Consider the following 25,489-nt stretch of genomic DNA (forward strand, 5'->3'; position numbering starts at 1 on the left):
GAGAAGAAGTACGTTTAACCTTCTTAAAAGCTTCAATTTTTGGTTTGGTAAACTTTTGATCCATGAACGTAGAAGTGATTTTACTTTCAAAACCACGTTTACAAGAAGCTACAATTTTGAGCTTCTGCGTTTCACCAACGGGCTTTTAGCTATCAATACTCTATCTTTATTTATCTTTTACCAACTTTATCCTTTATGCATGTTATTATATTATTTATGAAATTCTTATTATTTTTGTTTACATGAACTCTCTTTTTTTTATTATTTATTATTTTTATTTTTTATTAATTATTTATTTGATATTATACACTTTATAATTGCAATTTTTTGTATTATTTTTATTATCTTTTTATTAGGGGTGGCAAAGCGGATCGGCCCGTCCCGCATAGGCCCGCCCCGCCAACTAAAATGGGTTCAAAATGCTAGCCCGCCCCGCTTTATGGCGGATTGGCAGGTTGGCGGGCTAGCTCGCTTGTTTTTTTTTTTTGAAAAATAAAATTCATTAAAATTAACCAAAAAATAATAATTAAAAAATTAAATACAAATAAAAAATAGTCATATTATAATATAATTTTTTTACTATTTTTTTTAATTTTTAACTTCAATAAAATTGTTCAAAATATTATTTGTCAATAGAATCATCTTTATCTTAAAAAATAAGTCACATAATTTAAGCATATATAATAAATTGTAAAATAAAATAAATAAAGTTAATAACTAAAAGAAGAATAAAAACAAAAATGAAAAAAAAAAGTGTTGAAAAATTCTATAATTATTAATTTTATAATAGTAATCACTCTTTCATTTAATAAAAAAAGAAAAATAAAAATCTTCGGACCGCCCCGCCCCACCAAAACCCGCCAATTTGGCGGTGCGGATTTGGCGGGTTTTTTTAATTTGGCGGGCTCCAAATCCTAGCCCGACCCGCCTTTTTTAGCGGGTTTAGCGAATTGACCCGACGGGCTTGACCCGTTTTGCCACCCCTATTTTTATAATATGATTTATTGATTCTATTAGGTAAAGTAAATTAAACAAAAAATTAATTCTAAATAATAATAATAATAATAAATTATAGCATATTAAAAAGGAGTATTAAGAGTATTAAAAATATACTATATAAAAAATATCATAAAATTTTTTTAATTTATTTCAATTACTATCAAGATAAATATTTAATTTTTTTATTATTCTTAGTACTCTCTAAAATTTATATTTTGTTAGTTTTAATTAAAAATATATTTTGCTAATTTTTATATATTATTTTTATTTTATTGTATAAATATTAATTTTATTATAAAATTAATTAATAAGATCTATTCAAATATCTAAATTAAAATGATAAGATAATATACAAAAATTATTTTTAAGTTGGTGTCTATTAGTAATTTTTTATCTAAAAGTGATTTTGAGTAGTATAATCCAAACAACATTTATTTTACTATAATTCATTTTGATGTAAAAATTGCCAAACATAAATCACCTTAACACAAACCTACTTTTCATCAAAATCAAGTTTGCAAAATCAATTTTATTCAAACTCCCGTTTGTAAACTGTAATCCAAACACACACTAAATCGTCCTATTTGTATCCTTAATGTTTATAAAAGTGATTCAATGTTATCCTACTATCAATTATACTAACAAATCAGATTATATTTTTCAATTATTCTCACTTGGATGTATTCATTCTCAATTAGGTCTCACTTGGATGTGTTCGATTTTAATATTATACCCACTATTTGTGTTTAGATTCAATTATGTCCCCTAGAAAAGTGAATTATGTAAATATTGTAGGAATTAGTTTCAACATTTGATGAGCTATTTTTCGGAGTAGATCATCGATTCCATCCCAGACATTTGTATTCTAACTTCAAGAAGATATTTTTAAAACTCAAACTAAAGCGCTCATGATGTGTAATTGACGGCAGGATAACATTGAATCACTTTTACAAACGTTAGGGATATGAATAGGACGATTTAAACGTTAGGGACACAAATAGGATTTACCCCAAACGTTGGGGACAAAAACGATACTTTACTCAAAATATAATTATAAAAAATTTATAAGAATAATAAAAAAAATAAAAAATAAGTTGTGTCTTTTGTTATTGTCTCCATATTTTTTCTGTCAGGATGGACACAAAATATACTAATTCAGTGTCTCTAAATACAATATTTCTATCCATGTCTCTTCTTCTGTCAAACACAATTTTATATATATTTTATCAATTTTTAGCAAATCGAAGGTGATTCGATATCTATTATCTGGGAGCAAAACTTACTCATCTTTGTGAGTACCAATTTTCTTATAGTGCATCAAAAACCTTTCGATTGAATAGAAACTTAAGGAAATATGAAAAAATAAATAAAAGACTTTGAAAATAAATTGACTGAATTTGAAATGAATTGCATTGAATTTAAATAAAACAGTAAAATGTCCTCCATTAGATCAAAGGACTTTTGAAATGAAAAATAAAAATACTGGAATGTAAAGTTTGAACAGAGAAAATAAATATTGCTTGAATGATAAATTTGCAAGAAAAGTAAAATTTGCAGAAAGTGTAAATAAAAAAGTTAAAACAGTGGAAAGAATCCTACAGAAAAGTAACTCGAACGCAAACTCAGTAAGTCGCTGGGATATGAGTGTGCTTGAGTATTTTCTGAAACAAAATTCCAACATTTATTCCTTCTATTCTTCTCTTATTTATAAGAATCTTCCACCAATTGGGTTGAAATGTAACCTCCAAGTTCATTAATTCATCAGTAAACGTTCTTGCTTCTTTTGCTTGACAAAAGTAACCACCAGGAATAGCTTTCGAAACTTGGACCCTTTGATTTAACATTTCGAGCAGCTTGCTGAACAAACGTGATAATTTTGACACTTGTCCCGCATTTCTAGCCATAAACTTTTTTTATGCAAATCTTTCTTTGAAGACGCGTGCTTACTGACTCTCAAATACACCTTTTTTCGAAATAAAGTATTTTGGACTAACTATTTTAGTATCTCTATCCCAGTATCATGTCTCTCTAAACAAACACAATATTAGATTTTTACCAAATCTTGCAAAAGATCAAAGTGGATAATAGACAAACTTTGAATATTTTTCATCACTATGTGCTCTTGTCAAGGGAACGGACAATATAAAATTAAAGATAACTTAGGATAAAATATGGTATAACTGTAATCGATTATATATGTGTATTTTTTAAGATTGATAGTAATGATTGATGAATATTATTAAATATTAAAAAGAGTACTGCTACACATATAATAAGTCTTGGTATATAAGTCATACAAGCATAGTTGTCAGAACCGAACCGGTGATCGAACCGGTTAGGTCATTGGGTCATTGGGTCATTGGATTACTGGTTCAACTGCTGGGTTACTGGTTGAACCGGTTGACCCGGTCCTATGTAAATAAAAAATAAAAAATAGTCAAAAGTTTAAAATTAAAATTTAAAATACATATTTTTACTAACATTTTAAAAATATCAAGTTATTTTAAAATAATATGGAACATGAACAATAAATATTTTATTATTTTTACTCTATCATAAATATTTTTATTTTGTTTTTATATTAAAATAACTATTATTTTTAAATTTTAATAATTTATTAATTAGTTTATATCTTTTATACTATTATATACTACAAGTATTTATTAAAAAATAATATTAATAGATATTATATAATTATAAAAAAATAAGTGAGTTTATAATTATTGTTAAATAAAAATATAATTAATTTAAGAATTAGTGAATTTATAATTAAAATTAAATTAAATTAAATAAAAGTAAACTATTTGATGAAAGATATCTATATGTATTATAATTTGCATATATTTTAATATGAAATATAGTGGTTTGGTTGTTGTGGAGTGTTTTTGTTTCCTTGAGGGCAGGAGTTCGAACCCTACCTCCAGCATTTTGAAAATATTTTCACTCTCAAGCGGTTCGGTCAGACCGTCTCACCGAGTTTGATCGGTTCGTATTAGTTCATTCTGAATTTGACCAGTTCATACCAGTTCGATTTCTTGTACATTTCAAACACCAGACCGGATCGGTATAGGGTCCGATTCACTGGTTTTCTGGTCGAACCGGTTGGTCCGGTCCATTTTTACAACTATGCATACTAAGGGTGTTTGCAGTGCGGTTTGGTTCGGTTTTAAGGAAAAAAGTCATCCGATTCGAACGCTTAATTTATGTGCGGTGCGGTTTGGATAGGATAAATTTTTTTGGAAATCCGATTCGATTACAAGCGGTTTGGATCAGTTTGGATTTGCGATTTTTAAATAAAAAAATTAAATACATATAACAAGTTTCAACATCAAATTTTAAATAATCAACAATGATATAACAAGTCTTAACAATATCTTAAAAAACTAATGATAACACAACAATAGAAATAAAATTATAGGTTAGTTAAAATAAATAAATAAATAACATTTTAAACATAAAATATTTATTAAATAATAATAATATATAATACATGAATAATAGAAAAATGTATAACAAATTGAACATGTTATAAGTATAATTGTAAATATAATAATAAAATAATAATATTATAGCACATTGTGCGGTTTGGATTGGATTTGATCGGTTATGAAAAGTAGATCCGAAATCCGATCCAATCCAGCGGTTTGCAAAAAATAGAATCCAATCAAATCCGAATTAGTGCGGTTTTAATCGGTTTTCGATTTGGATCGGATTGGATGAACGGTTTAGTTTGGATCGGTTTGGATTTGAACACCCCTAATACATACAAGTTAATTCTAATTCGAGTACTGCTAGCCAATATGAATAAAATGAACATCATCTATACTATTCAGAATAACCATCCGGGTACTAAACATCTTATGTCATGAAACCACTCATGACCCAAAAGCTTAAGCTGATTTTGGGGTTCACCAAGGATCGAACTCTTGACCTTTCGGATCTAGAGCTCTAATACCATATCATGAAACCACTCATCCCAAAAGCTTAACCTGATAAAAAAATGTAACATTAATGGTTATATCTCTAATACTTCCTAAACCTCTATTGTACACATTGTACAAAATTTTCATTGGCTCCCTATACTTTCTCTTCTAATTCAACAAAATTCACTTACATAATGCGTATCTTTGTATCATAAGTTCCTCCTCCTGCTCCTCTTCTTTCTTCTTCTCTTCTTTTTTTTTTTTTTTTTTTTCGTTTTTCATCCTTTGCAATTTGATGTGGCTAAAGTTATTGGGCACAAATATAGTAAGAGGACTTGACCAAAATAAAAAGGCGTTATTGTTAATTATATTTATTTTGCATTCAAATAAAATAAAATATGTGACAAAAATATAATTATTATATATTTGTGTATATTACACGCAAAAATATTTTATAAAGATAAATAATCAACTACTATATATATTTATGTATAAATATATGTGTTATTTTACTCAAATTTTTAATGAAATTATTATCCCCTGAATAATCAAATTTAGCATAAAAAAAATCAAATTTGTTATAACCAGGTAATTAAATTTTTTCATAAATACTAAATATGTATTCTTATATAACTAGTGACTGATTTTTTATTTTTGTATTTATGTAATATAGTCAAAAATAATTTGACATACTTTTTTTATATATCAAAATTAATATCAGCATACAAATTTATAACTTACATGAATTTAAGCCGAATATAAAGCACATGGATACAAAAATAAATTTATGTATTCAAACATTCTTTTATTTGAATAGAGTGTTTTTTTTCCACTTCAAAATACTCATTTTATCTTAATATGCATTATCTGTATTATTTTATTTTATTTTTATGTCTTTAGTAAATATTTTTTTAACAATGAATAATATTAATAATTTAAAATTATTGTTTATACTATTGTTATTTAAATATTCTCTTAATAATGAATACTAAAATTCAATACTATAATTTATATAAGAAAAATTAGACACAGATGTATTAAATTTAATTTATAAAAATTGTATAATTATATTTTTATTTTTATTTTTATTTTATTTTATTTAAATAAAAGAATTCATTAACCAATAACTCAAGCCCAATTGACATCTGCTTCTAACACTATATTTAGCCGGTTCAAGTCTAACACTAAGCTTTCCACAACACCACAATATGAGCTGCTTTGAATGTACAACAAGGGCATCAAGCCACATTTCAAAAAAATCCACTCTTCGGTTAACGAAATGGCTGGTACTCATTTCACGGTGTTCAACATCTATGCATATACACATAAAAAAATGTCTTTATAATCTTCACCACCAACTTATTTTATTCATTATATCCACGGTGAAAAATTAAAGAATACCAGTATGCCAGTAAAGTACAATGGCATATGTGAAAGTCTTCCAAAATTATAAAGGCTGTTAACGAAGATACATTAAAATAAATAAAATAGGAAAATGCTTAATTTTTTAATGAAATGAGATGGGATGGGGGAGCACGAAGGCAGAGAGAGAGAGAGAGAGAGAGAGAGAGAATAGTAGAAGAGGACAGTATAGTCGTACGCAGAATATTGTCAGAATGCCGCGAAAAAAGTAGCTTTGGTTTGTGTTTGTTTATTTTGGTTTGGATACTTACCTCTCAAATTTCCATACGAAGAATAATGGAATTGTTTACAACAAAAAAGAAAAGATATTTCGGCTTTTAATATTATTATATTTTGGAATAATAGAAATTCTTTGTTAAAATATTTATCAAATAGACAAATACTAACAAAAACAAAATTTTGTAATTTTTTTTCCCACAATATCCTCAAACCCGACAGGTTAAGAACTAATCTGTCGCGGATCTGAGCTCCATTTAAGGGACTGTCGACCCCTGACACTTATTTAAGCGAACGAGTGAACTAACCACTCGACCAACCCAAGTTGGTTAATTTTTTTTTTTGTAGTTATTTGTAATTTATGAGAATTTTAAAAATTTATTAAAAAAAATTCAATAACAAAATCTAGTTGAGCTGCGATGAAGGCATTGCCAAGCCAATGTGGTGTTGGGCTTAATATAAGTTCGGACATTTTTTTATTTTGGATCTAAAATTGGGCTGAGAAAAGCTATTTTTTATGTGACCCCATTTTATTCGGTAGAAGAGTGGTAGTGGTGTGACTTGTGAGTATACAAAATGTTTATTAAATTGAAAGAATAAAAATTAAAAAGTGAAAATAATAATCTTTTAGGTTAATACGTATTACGTAGGACATCATTCTATTGCGTTAATTATGAAAATAGAAAAGGTTAATGAAAAAGGATGAACATTTTATTAAAAATTATTGACAAATAATATTTTTTATATTTTCCATATATTAAATACGTAAAAAATAAAAAAAAATTATACTATACTACTAAAATGTGTCTTTATAGACACAAAAAAATGGGTCTTTAAAGATACAAGATATTTAAATCATTAAAATACTATTTATATACTAAAATTAGCTATTAAAATTACTTACTAATATATTTGTGTATAAATATATATTATTTAATTTATTTTTAATGTGTATTTATATTTTAATATATATTTTATATTGATAACTAATTTTAATACTTAATTTTGATATATGCCTAGCACGATTGATAAATAATATAATAATACATTGCTCTTCATAAAATTGAATCCAAAATAATGCGACACTTTATTCTTATTACTAATGGTTACAATAATAGAGATTTTGAGTTATGCAGGTAAAAGATTCCTTGTTGGAAAAACCGGCGGGGCAGAATGCAGATAACTCTAGCGATAATGATCTAATAGAATATAATACATTACAGCAACTGTTGTTACAAGTTACAAGCTACAGAGAGCAGAGTAAACCCTACAATTTGGATCTGAATAAACAAGAATTGATGTTTGGAAAAGAATGGGCTTGTGGTTGCTAGCTAGCGACCTAACCAAGCAGATGGTATAGGGTGAAACCTGCTTTTAGCACATGCCAAAATATCATAATAATCTAGATTGTTGAAGCAATCACGGAAATCGGTGAAAAGCTTCTCAAACACCCTCCATTGCACTTTGACAGATCTAGTGTATGGGTATGGAAGAAAGATCTGCTGAAAATAAAACGAATAAGATGCAATTGAAGTAGATTGCAAAATTGAAGCAGCTAAGGTGGACTTACATCCCCTTCTTGGGCAAGGCGTTTAAGCAAAGAATAAGTGTGGTGGTCTTCATGGAGATTGTCAACAACAGCCAGCCATATTCGAGAAGCAAGATCGTGGGCTACGTCTCTGGACTTGCCACAAGCAATGAACTGATCTGCTCAGATGACAAGAATGTTATTGCAATAATAATCATCATGAAGAAAGAAGCAAGAAAGGGCGTACCAATAAGGGTTCCATGAAGGATTCCAGAGTGAGGGGGCATAAGAGAGGGATGGAGGTGAAGCTGGTCCCTGAGGAAGAGGTAGCAGTGGCCGATGACCTCGTCCGTGTGAGGATCGGAAGCAAAGAGGTGTTGGGTGATATAGAGGGCCATGAATCTCCTGCGATGAGAAGAAGGAAGTAGTAACTAAGAGTATATAGCAAAGAAGCATTTCGTCAAACAAGTAAGGTGCGTGATGTGATGGATTACCTCTTTGGGTGAGGGGGAGGAGGAATGGGGCCTGGCCAGGAATTATTGGCGAAGAAGGGGTAAGTGAAGGAGAGAGCGCCTTGCCAGAAGGATTCGCTGCGGAACATGGAAGCCCACTTCTTGCTCACGCATGATATCTGGGGCCACTCCCACACCCCCGCCCTTATGAATATCTCTGCCACCACATGCTCCGGCAACTTCCCCATCCCCGCCTCCTCCTCCTCCTCTTCCATCTTCCCTTCCTTTTTGATTGGTAGGTGCTTGCTGTTTGTTGCCTCTTTTAATATCCAATTTAATTACTAATAAAGCGGTTGCCTTTTGCTGACTAGCAAGTGACGTACCACTCTCGTATTTTACAACCAATTGTTTTTCATCTTACCCAACTCAAATTATAGAATATTACGGTCCATATATACATAGAGCAGAGATAAGGAATCAGAATGGGCTTCCATTCTACCTCATCTCGAGTTTAACGAATTTATTGCAAGACATGAGTCTGACATGGAATCTTTCACGTAGCTCTACAGTAATTAAACATCGCCTTACAAGTTGAAAACAAAAACTGAGGTGACACCTTTATTCGAGTCTAGCTGCTGAGTCTTTCCTATTTATAGTTTGAGAGATTTCAATCTGGAAATACATGGACTCGGAGAGCTATTGTTGTCACAGATCACTAGTTGTAGTATACGAAAAGTCTTGTCCTTACAACAAATTATCTTCAAATCAACAAATGGCAAAAAATGATGTCAAAGAGTAATAGATTTGAGAGCGTATACTAGTACCACAGCAAGCAAATTTATTGAACTGGGAACTTATCAAATCATAGATGTTTGCTTGTAAGGAGGAAATACAAAAACAGATTGAGACAAACAATTCTATCAAGTTTTCTCCACCGCCAATTGTAAATGAATTTGGGCATTCAGGCAATTCTCATAATTTAAATTGCTTCTTCTCCTAGGACATCAGCGCAAATTATGAATCTTGTGAATACCAGGCTGATCCTATAAGCTCCAACTTTTGGTTTACCCACTTCAAATTTCAAAATGATACTTGAAAATTTGAAGACAGACATTCTCCTTAGTTTGCAAATATACAACGAATGAGTAAAGATATGTACGTACAAATCTACCTCATAACTCAGAAGCGAAGGAAAACGAATCAGAGTGAGCATAGTGCTACATTACATCTGATGTAATCTCATCATCAGTTAGGCAAAAGCCACTACTAATGTGGCCAGCCACTTGCATATCAGTACAGAGATTGGGCTCTGGTAAATACAAAAACCCCTCCACCACCAACAGCACGACCCAACAGAACATTCTCATCCAAATAACTAAGGTAGTATAGTCCTCCTACTGATTCCCTACAACTCAACCAAAATGCATCACATAGATCTATTTGTCAAGAAAATAACCAAAGGAACTATTTCAGCCTAGTTATCATTCATGATATATACCTTCCTGGATCCCTCACAGGGATTTGCGCTTTGAATGCACGTAGAAATTGCAAGATCTGCAGGACAAACAGACCATGTTGCTTACAACACCAAACCCAAAAAGAAACGTGTTTGTGTATTCTAGTTAACCACTATGAGCTCTGTACTAGTCCTTGCGCAGCGACGAAAGTACGATACCAAAGTTTTGGGAGAGACATTGCTTTGTGGCATCAGTTGGTGAGATCAAATTAACAGCCTCGAGTAAACAAAGCAGAAAGAGTTAACAATGAACTGAATTACCTGCAGATTTATAAAAGATCGTGGTAGTACCGCCGGAGCTATTACTGCTTGCAGCTCTTCGCTAATATTTATATCTTGAACCGTGATCTGCCAGGCATCTGATGTTACAACCCCGTAATGGCAGCTCAAGAAGAGAATGTCATATTAATACCAAACATCAATAGTAGATTAGTCGAGTTCTTTCCCCCCTCCCCCAAATCACAAGTAATGAAATGTGAAATTTGAGGGTATGGCCACCCTAAATTTCTTTATTAGCAATAATAGTCCACCCAAAAACTAAAGAGAACATATAAGTTTAAGGCAACCCTCCTACCATGAGTTAAGTGTGTGGCTCTATTCTAATACCCAGAATTAGAAAAGCAAAAAAGATATGTTTACAGTTAACACAGCTGTATCTCCAATACTGAGAGGTAGGTGATGTAAGCCAAAATGATTACCTCCTGAAACTGAAGGTAGATATTACGCAGGGAAACAAGCTTAAACTTGGCAGAAACAAGTAACGTAGCACCTTCTTGTTCCTGTATAAAATAGACCAAGACCAAGAATGTTTACTCTAGAGCAGCAAATGAAGATGGAAGCATGGGAATAATATATGGAATTATTAGAAAGTTGAAGGAATGAAAAATTGAAATTGAGGGATTGCATGGGGGCGATGAGGAGTAAAGGACCTCTAAGAAAGTTGGAATACTCCATCGGACAATATTGCGGACAAGACCCCCATGGGATTGATTTCGGCACTCAAACTTCTGAAAGATCTGTCCAACCTGAAAGAAAGGAAGAGTGGCAGCGGCTTGGAGAAGAATGAGGACATCGGGAGCAGAAGTATACTGGAGGCGCCATGTGCCGTCCAATTTGGGCAGACTGATAGGGTGGCCCCCGCTGTAGCCTTCTAAGCTCACCACAGCCTCCTCGATGGAAGACCGCTGCTCGGGAGTGGCGGAGAGACCTCTTTCTGTGTCCTGGATGCACTTCAACAGCTCCATCTTCCTGCTCTCTACAGATGCAGCCACTCGCAGCTTTGTGCTACTCCTGCAGGATCGCCTTGATGATGTCAAGGGCCGCCAGCCATTGTCATTGCCTCTCCTTGTCCATGGTAGGTACGATGAGGATGCTGAATGGAACACCAACTCCATCCCTTGAAACCTCAAGGACAAAAGGGACTATGCACTCCACACACTCCTCGCCTTCCAACCAAATACACAAGATAACTATCAGACTAAATTGACTTTATAAAACTCAACAAGTCAATAGTAAAATTATCCGTCTTTACTATTATTAAACAAATTAGTTACGGGTAGTTTTTCAAATTCGTCTCAATATAATTTTATCAATCAAATTCAGTTTTCAAAATTTACAAGAGATTTGTATATATTTTTTGTCCAGCAAAACGATATATCAAAATGCTCACTTAACTAAAACACAAGTATGTACTTCGGAAAATATTTGGCATACGGATATGACATTACGCTCTGAGCTCAGTTGACGGACTAAAACTTCAATTGGCACACCAGATTAACACGTTGAACCAACAATCAGTTAAAACTCAATGACTAATATTGAATTTGTTTGCTTGCTTACATCACCCGATTCCTTTATCAAAGTATGGAAGGATCATCCGCTAATCTTATTTGCAAAACATACATAGACTCGATTTAGTCTATAGTTGTTCAAGTATGAAACATCACTGTTTTTTAGCATGCCATCAAAATCGAAAGATAACTTGGTCACCGACAACGAAGAACTCAACTTTAAAGAATAATATAATTTGGTACAGAACTTGGTCAACATAATAAGCAAGATGAAAAACAGCGTGCGCTACTGTAAATTGAAACAAGCCTAAGGTATGTCTTCTGTCCGTTTTTGTAGGATAGTGTACTAGAAACATGAAAGAAAAATCACTTCCACAACTTCCGCAATGACATGTTCTTCTCTGTTTCCTTTTTCATAACCTTGGCCACAGCCATCTCAAAGTCCTCCTGTGTCACATGTACTCTCCTCTCCCTCAAAGCAAACATTCCAGCTTCTGTGCACACAGCCTAAACAACAGGAAAAAAAAATTAAAAAGGACCGAGACAACTAAAATGAATGCACCAATTCACCTGAGAACACTCAAACAGCTGGGCAGACAAATGCAGCGTAAACAACGTGAAACATACCTTAAGCTCTGCACCAGATGCTCCATTCATCTTCTCAGCAATCTTCTTCAAATCAATGCCACGCATTAAGTTCATTCTTCTTGAATGGATTTTCAGAATATCTAGCCGAGACTGCATGAGATTAACTCAATGTCAGGAGTGATATGAACGCAGAGTGTGCAAGTCTATTTGCTTCTTTCCTGGAACAAGTATATAAAAGAGTAAATGCTAAGGTACTTATGCATACCTCCTCATTTGGGTTTGGAAATTCAATCTTCCTGTCAATTCGTCCAGGTCTAAGGAGGGCTTGATCCAGGATATCAATCCGGTTTGTGGCCATCAAAACCTGTAATGCATATTTTTCTTTAGAACTTGCTCATAAAATTGCTTAAATAAACATATATCTTAAATGAGTCAGATAGAGTGAAACATATCTGTTTATATGTTACTGCTTTCTATTTTTAGCCAGGCTAGTTTTAAAAAATTCTCCTGAATGCATAATCGCAGTATAGCTCCAACATAAACAAACTGTATAACCTTGATTTTATTTGAAGCTTCAAATCCATCTAGCTGGTTGAGAAGTTCCAGCATAGTGCGCTGCACCTCACTATCACCATTGCCACTTCCAGATTCCATTCGAGCAGATCCAATACTGTCAATTTCGTCCATGAAGATAATTGATGGAGCATGCTCCCTGTTAAAAAGAGTAGTGTTACGTCACAATCATAATATGGTTAAGCATGTCTTCATAGGGCATAGTTCCTAGCATACTAACCAATAAACCAATGAATCAAAGAATAATGCAAAACCCTTTATAAGTCCATTTTTTCTCTTTTCAACAGCCACTTACTTGAAATTGGAGAAGGATTAATATAGTCAAATTCATTCTCAGATTAATATGCATCTAACTACAAAGTTCACAACCACAACATTACTAATAACAGAAGCATATTCAATCCACAAAGTCGCGAAGCCACGGGGAGCCAGGCACATATCCCCCCCCCCTCCTCTCTCTTCTTTCAATGAAGGGCAACACACAATGAGCATAAGTTGAGATAAGAAGAGAATGTACCTGGCCATAACAAAAAGTTCCCTGACCATTCTGGAACCTTCTCCAATGTATTTCTGAACTAATTCAGACCCGGATACCCTGATGAAGGTACAGTCAGTATGATGCGCCACTGCCCTAGCCAACAATGTTTTTCCAGTACCAGGAGGCCCATAGAGTAGAACACCCTGCAATTCATGAGATCGTCAGCAAATGGGGAAAAACGTATGCAAACAATGAACAAAAAGTACAATATACTGATGGAAGCATGGTACGTTGTGTGACAATCTCAGAAAGAGATAGTACCTTAGGTTGAGCTATTCCAAGACTTTCAAACAGTTCAGGATGTTTAATTGGCAGCTCAATGACCTGAAAAATTGATAACAAAAATGAGACTTAAAATATAAATATACAAAAAACGTGCATACGGATTAAAAAGAAGATAGAAGTGACGGATGAACAGAAAGCTAAAGATGCATAAATAGATCTCACAAAATGCAAATATTGGAAGCATATCAGTCAATATATTTTATATGATTACGCACCTCTTTAATCTCCTTGATTTGCTGGTCTAAGCCACCAATCATGTCATAGGTAGAATCGGGAACTTTCTCAACTTTCATCAGATTGACCAACGGATCAACTTTGCTCGGTAATACTAAATGAAGGACATAACTGTCATTACGAAGGGCAACTCTTGTGGATGGAGTAATCTTTGTAATGTCAATATTTTTATCAATGTCTACAACATACTTTCCTTCTGGATGAACCTGAAGAAAGAATGGGATAATCAGAACTTCATCTAGATTCTGCTTAGTTATAATAATCAAAACATCCCATAAATAATCCAAATCCGTATACAACACTCTTCAAGGACATGATGGGTTTTGCAGACCAGAAAAACGACACTCCATAATCCAGAAAAAGGGACCTTTAAGCGATAAAACATAGATCTATAATAAATGCAAATCAGACGAAGCTTAGGTGTCCTTAACTGAACAAAAATTTCGAACAAGAGTATGTCCATCAATGATTTAGAGTGCAAGTTCAAAGGATACTTATGCCTATAGCAGAATGACGCACAACCATTCAGGTATCTTAAACAACATGCGAATCGAAGTAAATATTAAGATGCCAATTGAAGATAACGATAATGGAATAAACAGAAAGCAGAGGAGCGAGACGTGACCTTGACTAGGACTTTATTCTTTCCCATAACTTTGACAACTTCACCGACATACGATCCGGGCTCCTGGAGAAGCTGCAGTTCCTCCCGGAGCATCCTCACTGTCCAAAGTTGCCATTAACCACATACACAGCCTTTCATTAGTTAACTTAATTATTAATTATAGCAGTAAATCCAACCAAATAGTTATTAGACGCATTAATTTTATTTAATAATAAAGAGAAGCATGTATAGATTAGGGCAAGGGTAGAGGTAGGGTTAGGGTAAGGACTAAGGAGGGTACCTCTAGAATTGAGCTCGTTGCGCTGAGCCTCCAGACGGTTGAGGTTGTGCGTCTTCTGGCGGAGAAGGAGCTGTAGCTCATGGATATGGAGAGAGTAGTACTGGCGGAGACCCTCACCCTGCTTGACAGCTGGCTTGGCAGAGCAGTTTTCCTCCGGTGCAGCCTCCGCCGGATGTTTCATCTCTACTTCAATTGCAAGAACGGGGTTCTCAATGGATGGTTGGATCGCTTCTTCGTAAGCGATTTGAGGACAAAGAAAAGGGTCTCGTACTCTCGTCTCGTCTCTTCTCTTGTTAGGTCGGTAAGGAGGAGTGAATGTCAATAATAAGAAGGGAACAAAACAAAGGTTGATTTGAAACTTGTGCTACTAGCACTCCTTTTTTTTTTTTACTTTCCTTTTTTTGGTACGAGTGTCCGCGGATCGGATCGGATATGATATCCGCACTTTTTAATGTTGGATCGGATATCGGATATATCCACATAATTAAACATTCTCTTTTTAATTATATTTCTATGTAAAATAATTCGATAAAAATATTTCTTTCATACTTTTAAATTTATTTATTCCTAAAATATTTTTAATCAAACTCTCTCTAGATAACAAAAATAAAATAATACAATATATGAATAATAATTACTAACTAAAACATACAAACAAATAAATATAATACCAAATATATATTTATTTATTTTTTTTAATTATTATAGTGCGGATCTACGGATCGGATATGCAGATGTAGAACAGATATCCGCGATCCGATCCGCAAAGGGTGCGGATCGAATCCAATCCGATCCGATCAATTTACGATCAGATTGTATCCGCAATTTTCAGATCAAATACGGATATTTACCACGGATTTACGATACGATCCGATTCATGGAGACCCTATCTTTTGGGTGGGGGGGGGGGGTGGGGGTGGGGGTGGGGTGACGAATGAGGATGCCTTTACCTTGTATCAGAAGAAATAAACCAAATATCTTATGGCTTTTGGGTTGTATTCTTTGTGGGCTTTACTTTCTTAACCCAAGCCCAACAGTACATATGTCTGCCCACCCTATCAGAATTTAGATTCTACACCCAAAACCCAAAAATATCCAAACGGGCTAGAAGCAATTGTTGGTGTAAATGGTTTAGGGTATAAATTATAAAAGGAGACAAAAATTTTTGCATCACAAAGGAATATATATGTAAATATTTTGAGGAACGTGTACACATAAAAAAAAAATATTTTGAGGAACCAATCTGTTTTTGAGTTTAATGTGCCGAAAAAATGCCTGACGCTTTTGGAAAAATTTGGTCGATGTGTTTGACAAACTTGAAAAGGATTCTTTTGGTATGATCATTGGTCCACTCATGGCAAATTATACAATGCTCTTCCTGGCATTCACATATCTGATATAGATTTAACTCTTGGGGATTTCTGGCTTTACTCAAACTGAAATTTAAACAGACTTGTCTCACAGCTGACATAATTGAATTGATTAATAAATTCAATCCAAGATTGCACTTGAGACCTCAACCGGGCTGGCGATGGAATTCTAAGTCTAGTAAGACTTATAATGCGAGAGATGGTTATCTTTTGCTTTTGAGACGTTCTTATGATTGAAATGAGCTTAATAATTGGAATTGGTCCTGGCGCTCAAAAAGATAAAATTTATGGTCTGGCTTTGTGTCCATCAAGCCCTACCTGTGACTGTTTTTCATGCTAGAAGAGGTCTAACGAACTCTGATTTCTGCCCCAGGTGTTATGAGAACAGAGAAACTGTATTGCATGCCATTTTTAACTGATTGGAAACCACCTCCATGAGAGGGTGAAGCGGGTTATGGATGCATCATCAGGAGTTCCGCGGGGACGTGGGTGAAGGCTTGTTCTGGATCCTTGCCGTCTCTTTGCGATGTGAAGGGGTTTGGTCTTAGCATGGGAGTGCGGGACTAAGAATATTATCTGCGAGACAGATTCTTTGGAAGTCTTTGAGTTGCTCCAAATCTCCAATGCCTAACAAAGAAGGAAACATTATTAGAAAAATTCAAGAGTTAGTGCTCTTAAATTAAGTTCATTTCAATTAACTCAACTGCAGATTTGATTGCGAAGAGAGCGCGAGGATTCATCTACTGATTAGTAGTGGTTTTTTGGTGTTGTATTGCTTTCTTTTTTGTTGTTTTTCTTTAATGTTTTTTAGTCACCAAAAAAAAAAATATCACAGTAATATTTATCCTTTTTCATAGCCATTCCATGTAGTTGAGGTGGCTGGCTTAGGCCCGCCCACGTTCAAATGACACCAGTCCAATCCTGTGAATTTTTTATTCAACTTCATCTCTTCATGACTCACGAGAGTTAAAACGTGAGTTTTGGGCAGTGGCTAGCAATAACAAGAGAAACGAGCGCGACGTGGCAGTTATCAATTGGCAGATTCAGTAGCATAGGAAGGTGCACTGTGGAGTTTTCGATACACGCGTCCGTAGTGGATCCGTACCCTGTCTGATTAGCAAATCAATCATAACTCTAAGAAGTTGCTACATAATTGCCATTGCCATTGCTCTGCGGTTCTTCCATCCATCATTTCACTCTCTCCTTCTCTTCTTCCTCTGTTGCAGAACGCAATCTCTATTGAGTGGTACTACTAATCGAAACCTTAGGGTTTTGGTCCCTAGTTCCTCAGATCTTCAATCTCCCAAATTCTAGCTTGATCCGATCTCTGCCTCACAGAATGCCTGCCGTTTACGGATCTCGCCTCACCACCTTCGAGGATTCCGAGAAGGAGAGTGAATACGGTTACGTTCGCAAGGTATAATCCAATCCGACAAGCTTCCATTCATCACTCCATCGTATCGTCCCTTTTTCACTTCTGTTCCTATCACCTTAGATTTGCTTTCATTTACTACCATATGCACTATGTCACGTGTTCAATTTCGCGATTGGATCCAACTACATGCTTTAATTGTCGATCTTCACTCTCGTGTCGATTGTTGCACTCGTACCAATGATCGCTCTCTGTTTTTCTTAATTTGAGGATTTAATGGAAGCTCTAGTTTTCAAGCATCTGGATTTGTGTTGAATTTGTAAATTCACTTTACATTTCACTGGATGTGACATGTTATTGTTTTTGTTCAGTGGCTCCTTCGTTTTTTTTTTTCTTTTTTTTTGGTAACAAAGGATACAGAGTGTGTCTGTCTGAGGGTTTTTCTTGCTTTTTTTTTTTTTGTGGTTTGGTTGGGCGGGTGATCATTTTTCAACTTGTAGTAGCAGTGAAGAATCATTTGTCAATCTCGCGCGCTATCCTTTTAGATTATAATTTGGACTGTAAGTTGAAAAGGAGGGTAGTGGATGCTTAATGTGTGATTCCTGGAATGAAACAGGTATCTGGACCAGTCGTGGTTGCTGATGGAATGGCCGGGGCTGCTATGTATGAGCTGGTGCGTGTTGGTCGTGACAATCTCATTGGTGAGATTATTCGTCTCGAAGGGGACTCTGCTACCATCCAAGGTTCTGCTCTTTGAAATTCCATAGTTTCTGAAACATTTTAGTGCATGTTGCATTCACGATGCAAAACTGCCTCTTCAATTATTTTGTTTTGTTTCTTCCTTCTGTATTCTTTTCTTAACTGAGGAGCTTCTCTGCAATTGTAGTCTATGAGGAAACGGCCGGTTTGATGGTTAATGATCCAGTGTTACGTACACACAAGGTTACATTTTATATCCCTCGTTGAATTTCACTATTTTTCTTATATTCTCGTTACCTTCCTCTACTGATAAGCTATTATTATTTCATAACCAGCCTTTGTCCGTGGAGTTGGGGCCTGGAATACTGGGAAACATTTTTGATGGAATTCAGGTTTGCTTATTAATTGATTTATGTCTGATTTCAAATGCTGACAAATTTAGCAATTAAAGTTTCACTACCTCTCCCTGTTGTTTCTAACATGAAGCTCTCTTTTTTTGCCCCTTATTTAAATCAAAACAGAGGCCTTTGAAAACTATTGCTAAAAGATCCGGTGATGTGTATATTCCTCGTGGTGTCTCTGTTCCAGCACTTGACAAAGATGCACTCTGGGAATTTCAGCCTAAGAAAATTGGTACTGTACCAGAGAAATAAATTGCTATTACTTAGTGTTAGGCTTCATAAGGAAAAAAACTAACTATTGATATTTTATTTTATGCACTGGTGACAGGCGAAGGAGATCTATTGACCGGTGGAGATCTATATGCGGTAATTTTTGTAGCTAATTCAGTGAGCTTGTTTATTATTCACATTCATTGATTTGTTCATCTAATGATTTGTTTGAACTTTTTGCCATTGCAGACTGTTTTTGAGAACAGTCTAATGCAACACCATATTGCACTTCCACCTGATGCCATGGGAAAGATAACCTACATAGCACCACCTGGCGAATATTCCCTGAAGGTTGTATTCTGAATTTATTTGCTTTTATATATATATTTATATATATTTTGGTTCAATTTCCTTGGAAGAGTGTTGTTTTAGCAGCTCTTTGCTTCATATTTTAGATTTGATGATGACATGACTGCCAAGCTTTGTATTTTTCATCATTTAGGGGATTCTCTATTTTTTAAGTGATATGTGAATTGTTTTGCAGGATACTGTGTTGGAGCTCGAGTTTCAAGGTGTTAAAAAGAAGTTCACCATGCTTCAGGTTTATAACTTCTCTTTTTCTTTTGTTTTTTCATTGTAGTTGCTTTATTGAAGGCTTGGTTTCCATGCTCTCTTCCTATATTACAAGTTCCTTGCATGAATTGCAGACCTGGCCTGTACGTACACCAAGGCCTGTTGCATCAAAACTTGCAGCTGATACTCCTCTTCTTACTGGTCAGGTAAACTTATTTGTTATAAATTCTCCCATGTACGATATAATTCTGGTAGCTTTCACATCTAATGACTTATATTTGTTATAGCGAGTTCTTGATGCCCTCTTCCCCTCTGTTCTTGGTGGGACTTGTGCCATCCCTGGAGCTTTTGGTTGTGGTAAAACAGTCATCAGTCAAGCTCTTTCTAAGGTGAGACTGATAAACCCCATCAAGGCATTCTTCTTCTTCTTCCTCCTGCAAGTCATCAGATCTTTCTAATTCATTCTTTCTCCTATTTGACAGTATTCCAATTCCGATGCTGTTGTTTACGTTGGTTGTGGGGAACGTGGAAATGAAATGGCTGAAGTATGCTTTCTTTTGAGCTACTTCCATAAAATATTCATGTTTGTGAGATTACAGTTGGTATAACCAATTTACTGAATCTTAGGTTCTGATGGACTTCCCACAACTTACAATGACATTGCCTGATGGCCGTGAAGAATCTGTGATGAAGCGAACAACGTTAGTGGCTAACACTTCAAATATGCCAGTCGCTGCTCGTGAAGCTTCAATTTATACAGGTGACTTCTTGCCTCTTAAAATTTAGAACATCTCCTTATCGTTGAGGACTAATATGTAGTTCTTCCCTCTATAAAAGAAATGTTTTCTCTCTTAGTCAATCATGTTTTCTTTTATCATCACGTTTACCTGTTTTTGAATCTTACCTCACTTTGATTTTGTTCTGTTTTGTAATCTCAGGAATCACTTTAGCTGAGTATTTTAGAGATATGGGTTACAATGTCAGTATGATGGCAGATTCAACATCTAGATGGGCAGAAGCGTTGCGTGAAATCTCTGGACGTCTGGTGAGCATTTTGTTGTTAAATGAGAGTTTCCACCTGTTATTTTGGAGTATTTTCCCCCTTCTTGGTTAAGATAAATGTATTATGGTTGGATCATCTTTCTTGACTAGCGTATAACAGACAAGTTATGTATCATTAAGCAAAAGGTGCACATGCAAATATTGACACTGACTAATATATCTTGATGTTCATGTTGTCTTCCACAGGCAGAAATGCCTGCTGACAGTGGATATCCTGCTTACCTTGCCGCGCGTTTAGCCTCTTTCTATGAACGTGCTGGAAAAGTAAAATGCCTTGGAGGTCCTGAACGAACAGGTAGTGTCACAATTGTTGGTGCTGTTTCTCCACCCGGAGGAGATTTTTCAGATCCTGTGACATCTGCAACTCTCAGTATTGTTCAGGTAAAATTAATACCTATTATATATGATCTGTTGGTAACTGCCAGTGAAGGTAGTTTGTATTTGATTGACTTGACTAATATGCCCACAAGTTCACAAAGGTCAATGTGATATTTTTACCACTAACATATCCTCTTCTATAACATTCACACTGTCTAAACTTTTTTTCTTTTGGGGGGCTATCTTGCAGGTTTTCTGGGGGTTGGACAAAAAGCTTGCTCAAAGAAAGCACTTTCCCTCTGTGAACTGGCTTATTTCTTATTCAAAGTACTCAACGGTATGCCCTACATTTGTTTGCTTTGTAATTCATATTCTCCCTTTAAAGTTCCTTCATTTGTATGCTTATACTCCCTCGCATGATTGTACAATTATATTAATTTATATTTTGTACCTTCAGGCACTTGAATCCTTTTATGAGCAATTTGATCCAGATTTTATCAACATTAGGACAAAGGCTCGTGAAGTACTGCAAAGAGAAGATGACCTGAATGAAATTGTTCAGGTACACCTTTATTGGTTCTAATATCATCTTGGTTATAAGGTTAAAGAGTTGTCCCTTTTCTCTCCTATACAGGATAGAATTATTAAACTATTTTGGGGATAGAGAAGGTATATTTAAGTTACATGAGAAAAGACTGTTACGAAGTATAGCATCTCAAACACCTAGATGTTGCAAATTATCTTCAACCTAAGGAATAGTCTGATAAGTTTATCTTTAACACCATGATATGGCATTATTTTGCATTTCTTAACAAAATCTGAGAGGATGTCTATGTATTTGTTCTGTAAGATGTAAACTAAACTGGGTCATTTGATGCAAATCATTGCTCCAGCTTGTAGGCAAGGATGCTTTAGCTGAAGTGGATAAGATCACCTTAGAAACTGCAAAACTTTTGAGAGAGGATTATCTTGCTCAAAATGCCTTTACACCGTAAGTTCCTTTCTAATTGGCTAAATTCTTTGACATGTATTATTATACAGCTTATTATGTGTTTCTTATCTTATATTGCTACCTCTTGTTTGGCTGAGATAGATATGACAAATTCTGTCCCTTCTACAAGTCTGTTTGGATGATGCGCAACATTATCCATTTCTACAATTTGGCGAACCAGGTATGGTGGTGCACTCTACAGGTTTCCATGTAAATGTTGGCATGTGGGGGGGATGATTTAAAACCACATTTAATCTCTCGTGCCACCCTCCCCCATAATTATAAAGCAGAAATTGTTCATTTCATTGTGTTATGCATTCTTGTTCCTAAGTCAGCTAGAGTATTTTGTTTACATGGTGCTGACTACACTTGCAGGCAGTAGAGAGGGGAGCTGGTACAGATGGTCAAAAGATCACCTACACTGTTATCAAGCATCGATTGGGAGATCTCTTCTATCGTTTAGTGTAAGCAATTTTAAAACTGCACTAGATGACTTATTTTGACACAGAAAGTAGAGATCTAATTCTGTTGATCTGTTGTTATTGCAGGTCTCAGAAATTTGAGGATCCAGCAGAAGGTGAAGCTGCTTTGATTGACAAATTTAAGAAATTACATGAGGACCTCACTAATGGTTTCCGCAACCTTGAGGATGAAGCCCGATGATTGAAGATTTTCAGCCTTGCTCAGAGGATAGTGTTATTTGATAGTTCTATAAGAGGAATCAAGATCCAGTGTCAGCAATGTCATGAATTTTCTCGCACTCTACTTAGATTCGTTCATTTCATATCTCTTTCCTGGTGCTGGTTTGGCTTTTCGTCTAGTTGCTTGTGCAGCTGTAATCATGTCCCCCCGTTATTTATTGATAATAAGAGATGATGCTTGTTCTTTCAGTATGTATTTAGGTGAATAAAATTATTTTTGAGAATGAAGCGGCTGTGACTGCGGGTATATGTGGATCACTATGGATTTAAGAGATGGACCCTGCTGGGACATGAAACTTTCTGAATGATGTGTTTTCTTCGATGGATTCTACCTTGTAGCAATGAATGAGTATTTGATAGAACCCGGAACTTCTCAGTAGCGCATATTCTGTCTATTCTTTCGGTCTCCTTGTTAATCATTCGTCAATGTTATTTTCTATATAAACAAACAGTATAAAAAATGTCATAAGCACATTAAAAATTAGTCACTAAATTAAGTGTTATATATGTGTATAAATACATATGTTTAATTTATTTTAATATATATTTTATTAATTAATTTAGTAACTGATTCTGTGTGTATATCCGTTGGAACAGCATATGGTATAGTGTGGCTTTTCCAAGCCGTGCAACGCAAAGCTAATTTGGTTGATTCTGGTTTCCCTTTAAGAGTCATAAACTCATAATATTATCGTATGTAATCGACTAATCGGTATATATATATATATATTCATTTCTGGTTACACTTGGCTTATTTTTCTTTGCTCTTTGACAACTCCTCTTCTTCTCCCATAAAAAAGGTTAAAAATGCGGGAATCTCATTTAAGGCAGTAACATTACCAACAGGCGTAATTGCTATTCAAGTAAAAACCAATATAAAGCTTGGTCTATGAGGCCAGCATATTCAATGGGAATTTCATCGAAGGCAATAACATTAATACTCCATTAAAAGCAAAGAAACCGAAGTATATCATCTGAAATACCGCTTAAGCGAGATAAACATGGTTCTGTAATGATAGTACACACACAACACATGGTATCAATACTAAACAATAGGGGTTGTTGGCCTTCATACTATCCGGGACCAACTTTAGGAATATCATAATGCTCGCTCATGTTTGCAAGATATTGGTTGAAATCCTGAATCCTATCGCGGTGAGATTTGTTGGAGATCTTGGCCAACCTATGAACATCAAGCTGCTCCCTCTGTTCTATGTATCGTTTCTCTGCTGGTGTAAGATGATCATCATAGTGAGCATCCTTCCCTTCCCCACTCAGTTTGCCCTCATCGTTCGCATTTTGATCATCCGTAGCCAAGGATTGCTCTGTGCTCCCACCTGTTTATTGAATGGGAGAACAAGAAATAAGAACCAGAAGGAACTTTGAGCAGTTCAATAAATCATCTTCTTATTCTGCATCAAAAGTACTCTTGCTGGTGCCAAATTTCTAATACGAAGAGTATGATATAGGTTTCTGATATCCATCTTATTTTGGACGATGTCAAACCATCTCACATAACAAATAAATACAATTATCAGGTTGCTAATTCAGTTAAGCAAAGAGGATGATTGTACCATACATCATAACTTGCATGTAACAAAGCGTTTTATTTAGCTAAGTGTAGAACATAAGAGGTAAAGCATGACATGAAGATGAAGATGAAAACAAAGGACAGATAGATACCTGCTGAAATATCATCTTCGGTAGTCTGCAAAATCTGATTCTCATGATCTCTTTTGTTCTTCTTTTTCTTCTTCTTCACTCCGCCAGCCTTCACATCAAGTGCCTTTCCTTTGAGCTTCAATTTTCCACCAACAACATTTTCATACGCTGACATCTCTGTCTGCCAAAAAAACCCTAACTTGTTAATAACCAGGCAGGCATTGAAAACAAGTTCAAGAGATTTGATTCACCATTGAAACAGACATATCATCAAAATTATAGTTTCAGAAAATAATTTAATCTACGTATTCGATAGCTTAATGCTTAATGCTTAATGCAAGCCAAGCCATCCAAGCAGAGAAGAAAAGGACCCGAGAGAGAGAGAGAGAGAGAGAGAGAGAGAGAGAGAGACTTGAACCGAATCAGAGAATTAGATGGAAACCTTAAATGGAATCAAACAGAGCTGGGAACTCCGACGACGCCTCTCTCAAATCTCAAATCTGAAATCAATTATCTTCCAATCTGCTTTCCTAATTCCTGTTTCCTTCTCCTCTTCTCATCATATTTATACATAGCTGTTAAAACACGTTTGAGTATAATAATAATAATAATAATAATATTTTTTCTTGTTAACACTAACACTAAAAATGCATCAGTTAAAATTTTATTATTTCAATAAAAATATTAAGAGTTTCATTTTGTTGAAAAATATTTTATATAATTATTTAATTAAATTTAAAAATTAGTTAATTTTATTGATATGATATTTATAATAGTAGATGAAAATTAACTCCAAATACTAATCAATTTAATACATGTTGATAAAATTGTGAAAGAATAAGAAAAGAAGAGAGGAAGAATATTATACTTTGGATTTTTTAATTGATTGAATTGAATTGTATTATGAAGGTAAAACTAAATATATATAAAGTATTGGCCTAAGAAATATAAAAATAAATAAAGATAAGATAAGAACAACTAAAGATAGAGTAAATAGCCAAATTGGTCCCCGAAAGATAGCCCATTCTGCAAACGAGTCCCCGTAAGAAAAAGATAATAAAATTTGTCCCCGAAAGTTTTAAAATTGGTAACGTTAGTCCTTCCGTCAAATGTCCGTCAATTCCGTCAGTGACGCCGTTAACTGTTGCTTAGTTGGCTGTC

At 34.6% G+C, this 25,489-nt stretch overlaps 5 protein-coding genes across 7 annotated transcripts; 1 reads left to right on the forward strand and 4 right to left on the reverse strand.

The window, feature by feature from the left end:
* Positions 1-7,734: 7,734 nt before the first annotated feature.
* LOC140172894 (uncharacterized) lies at positions 7,735-9,298 on the reverse strand. Of its 2 annotated transcripts, none has more exons than XM_072215355.1 (4): positions 8,583-9,298; positions 8,336-8,493; positions 8,131-8,267; positions 7,735-8,059 (listed from the first exon to the last, which is right to left on the reverse strand). In XM_072215355.1, the coding sequence occupies exons 1-4, from the start codon at positions 8,813-8,815 to the stop codon at positions 7,892-7,894; spliced, it is 696 nt and encodes a 231-aa protein (XP_072071456.1). In that variant the 5' UTR covers positions 8,816-9,298; the 3' UTR covers positions 7,735-7,891. The 2 variants fall into 2 exon arrangements, with proteins under 2 accessions (XP_072071456.1, XP_072071455.1); XM_072215354.1 differs by having other exon boundaries at positions 7,735-8,062.
* Positions 9,299-9,358: 60 nt separating this feature from the next.
* LOC112740791 (probable plastid-lipid-associated protein 10, chloroplastic) lies at positions 9,359-11,838 on the reverse strand. Its single transcript, XM_025789418.3, has 5 exons — positions 10,986-11,838; positions 10,755-10,835; positions 10,318-10,404; positions 10,039-10,094; positions 9,359-9,945 (listed from the first exon to the last, which is right to left on the reverse strand). The coding sequence occupies exons 1-5, from the start codon at positions 11,448-11,450 to the stop codon at positions 9,831-9,833; spliced, it is 804 nt and encodes a 267-aa protein (XP_025645203.1). The 5' UTR covers positions 11,451-11,838; the 3' UTR covers positions 9,359-9,830.
* Positions 11,839-12,037: 199 nt separating this feature from the next.
* Positions 12,038-16,792, reverse strand: LOC112740434 (26S proteasome regulatory subunit 8 homolog A). The gene is made up of 9 exons (XM_072215353.1): positions 14,970-16,792; positions 14,690-14,787; positions 14,046-14,270; positions 13,807-13,869; positions 13,525-13,688; positions 12,990-13,146; positions 12,700-12,798; positions 12,474-12,584; positions 12,038-12,353 (listed from the first exon to the last, which is right to left on the reverse strand). Exons 1-9 carry the CDS (start codon positions 15,148-15,150, stop codon positions 12,213-12,215), a joined length of 1,239 nt encoding a protein of 412 aa, XP_072071454.1. The 5' UTR covers positions 15,151-16,792; the 3' UTR covers positions 12,038-12,212.
* Positions 16,793-17,099: 307 nt separating this feature from the next.
* On the forward strand, positions 17,100-23,028 carry LOC112740792 (V-type proton ATPase catalytic subunit A). The gene is made up of 20 exons (XM_025789421.3): positions 17,100-17,756; positions 18,328-18,454; positions 18,598-18,653; positions 18,746-18,802; positions 18,932-19,043; positions 19,140-19,177; positions 19,271-19,372; positions 19,566-19,622; positions 19,729-19,800; positions 19,882-19,983; positions 20,077-20,139; positions 20,222-20,354; positions 20,533-20,639; positions 20,843-21,037; positions 21,225-21,311; positions 21,432-21,536; positions 21,868-21,965; positions 22,068-22,146; positions 22,341-22,429; positions 22,514-23,028. Exons 1-20 carry the CDS (start codon positions 17,679-17,681, stop codon positions 22,626-22,628), a joined length of 1,872 nt encoding a protein of 623 aa, XP_025645206.1. The 5' UTR covers positions 17,100-17,678; the 3' UTR covers positions 22,629-23,028.
* A 541-nt stretch (positions 23,029-23,569) lies between these two features.
* LOC112740794 (uncharacterized) lies at positions 23,570-24,971 on the reverse strand. 2 transcript variants are annotated; one of them, XM_025789424.3, is made up of 3 exons: positions 24,771-24,971; positions 24,350-24,509; positions 23,570-24,003 (listed from the first exon to the last, which is right to left on the reverse strand). In XM_025789424.3, exons 2-3 carry the CDS (start codon positions 24,501-24,503, stop codon positions 23,741-23,743), a joined length of 417 nt encoding a protein of 138 aa, XP_025645209.1. In that variant the 5' UTR covers positions 24,504-24,509; positions 24,771-24,971; the 3' UTR covers positions 23,570-23,740. The 2 variants fall into 2 exon arrangements, with proteins under 2 accessions (XP_025645209.1, XP_025645210.1); XM_025789425.3 differs by having other exon boundaries at positions 24,350-24,505; positions 24,771-24,906.
* Positions 24,972-25,489: the final 518 nt, after the last annotated feature.

This window comes from Arachis hypogaea, chromosome 14, assembly GCF_003086295.3.
Source record: "Arachis hypogaea cultivar Tifrunner chromosome 14, arahy.Tifrunner.gnm2.J5K5, whole genome shotgun sequence".
NCBI classification, from domain to species: Eukaryota; Viridiplantae; Streptophyta; class Magnoliopsida; order Fabales; family Fabaceae; genus Arachis; species Arachis hypogaea.

Bases quoted from the DNA above. Each gene is read 5' to 3' on its own strand.
- LOC140172894 (XM_072215354.1), bottom strand. From the start codon at position 8,815: ATGGAAGAGGAGGAGGAGGAGGCGGGGATGGGGAAGTTGCCGGAGCAT. The intron at 8,494-8,582 runs GTAATCCATCAC...TTCTCATCGCAG, and splicing joins CCTCCCCCTCACCCAAAGAG to GAGATTCATGGCCCTCTATA. The intron at 8,268-8,335 runs GTACGCCCTTTC...TCATCTGAGCAG, and splicing joins CCTTCATGGAACCCTTATTG to ATCAGTTCATTGCTTGTGGC.
- LOC112740434 (XM_072215353.1), bottom strand. From the start codon at position 15,150: ATGAAACATCCGGCGGAGGCTGCACCGGAGGAAAACTGCTCTGCCAAG. The intron at 13,689-13,806 runs GTACTATCTCTT...CATGAATTGCAG, and splicing joins TTGGAATAGCTCAACCTAAG to GGTGTTCTACTCTATGGGCC. The intron at 12,354-12,473 runs GTATGTTTCACG...CCTGTTGTTTAG, and splicing joins CATCTGGTGCAGAGCTTAAG to GCTGTGTGCACAGAAGCTGG.
- LOC112740794 (XM_025789424.3), bottom strand. From the start codon at position 24,503: ATGTCAGCGTATGAAAATGTTGTTGGTGGAAAATTGAAGCTCAAAGGA. The intron at 24,004-24,349 runs GTATCTATCTGT...TTCAATAAACAG, and splicing joins CGAAGATGATATTTCAGCAG to GTGGGAGCACAGAGCAATCC.
- LOC112740792 (XM_025789421.3), top strand. From the start codon at position 17,679: ATGCCTGCCGTTTACGGATCTCGCCTCACCACCTTCGAGGATTCCGAG. The intron at 20,640-20,842 runs GTGAGCATTTTG...TGTCTTCCACAG, and splicing joins GTGAAATCTCTGGACGTCTG to GCAGAAATGCCTGCTGACAG. The intron at 21,312-21,431 runs GTATGCCCTACA...TTGTACCTTCAG, and splicing joins CTTATTCAAAGTACTCAACG to GCACTTGAATCCTTTTATGA.
- LOC112740791 (XM_025789418.3), bottom strand. From the start codon at position 11,450: ATGGAGTTGGTGTTCCATTCAGCATCCTCATCGTACCTACCATGGACA. The intron at 10,836-10,985 runs GTCCTTTACTCC...TATTTTATACAG, and splicing joins GTATTCCAACTTTCTTAGAG to GAACAAGAAGGTGCTACGTT. The intron at 10,095-10,317 runs GTAATTCAGTTC...TTTGTCCTGCAG, and splicing joins GATCTTTTATAAATCTGCAG to ATCTTGCAATTTCTACGTGC.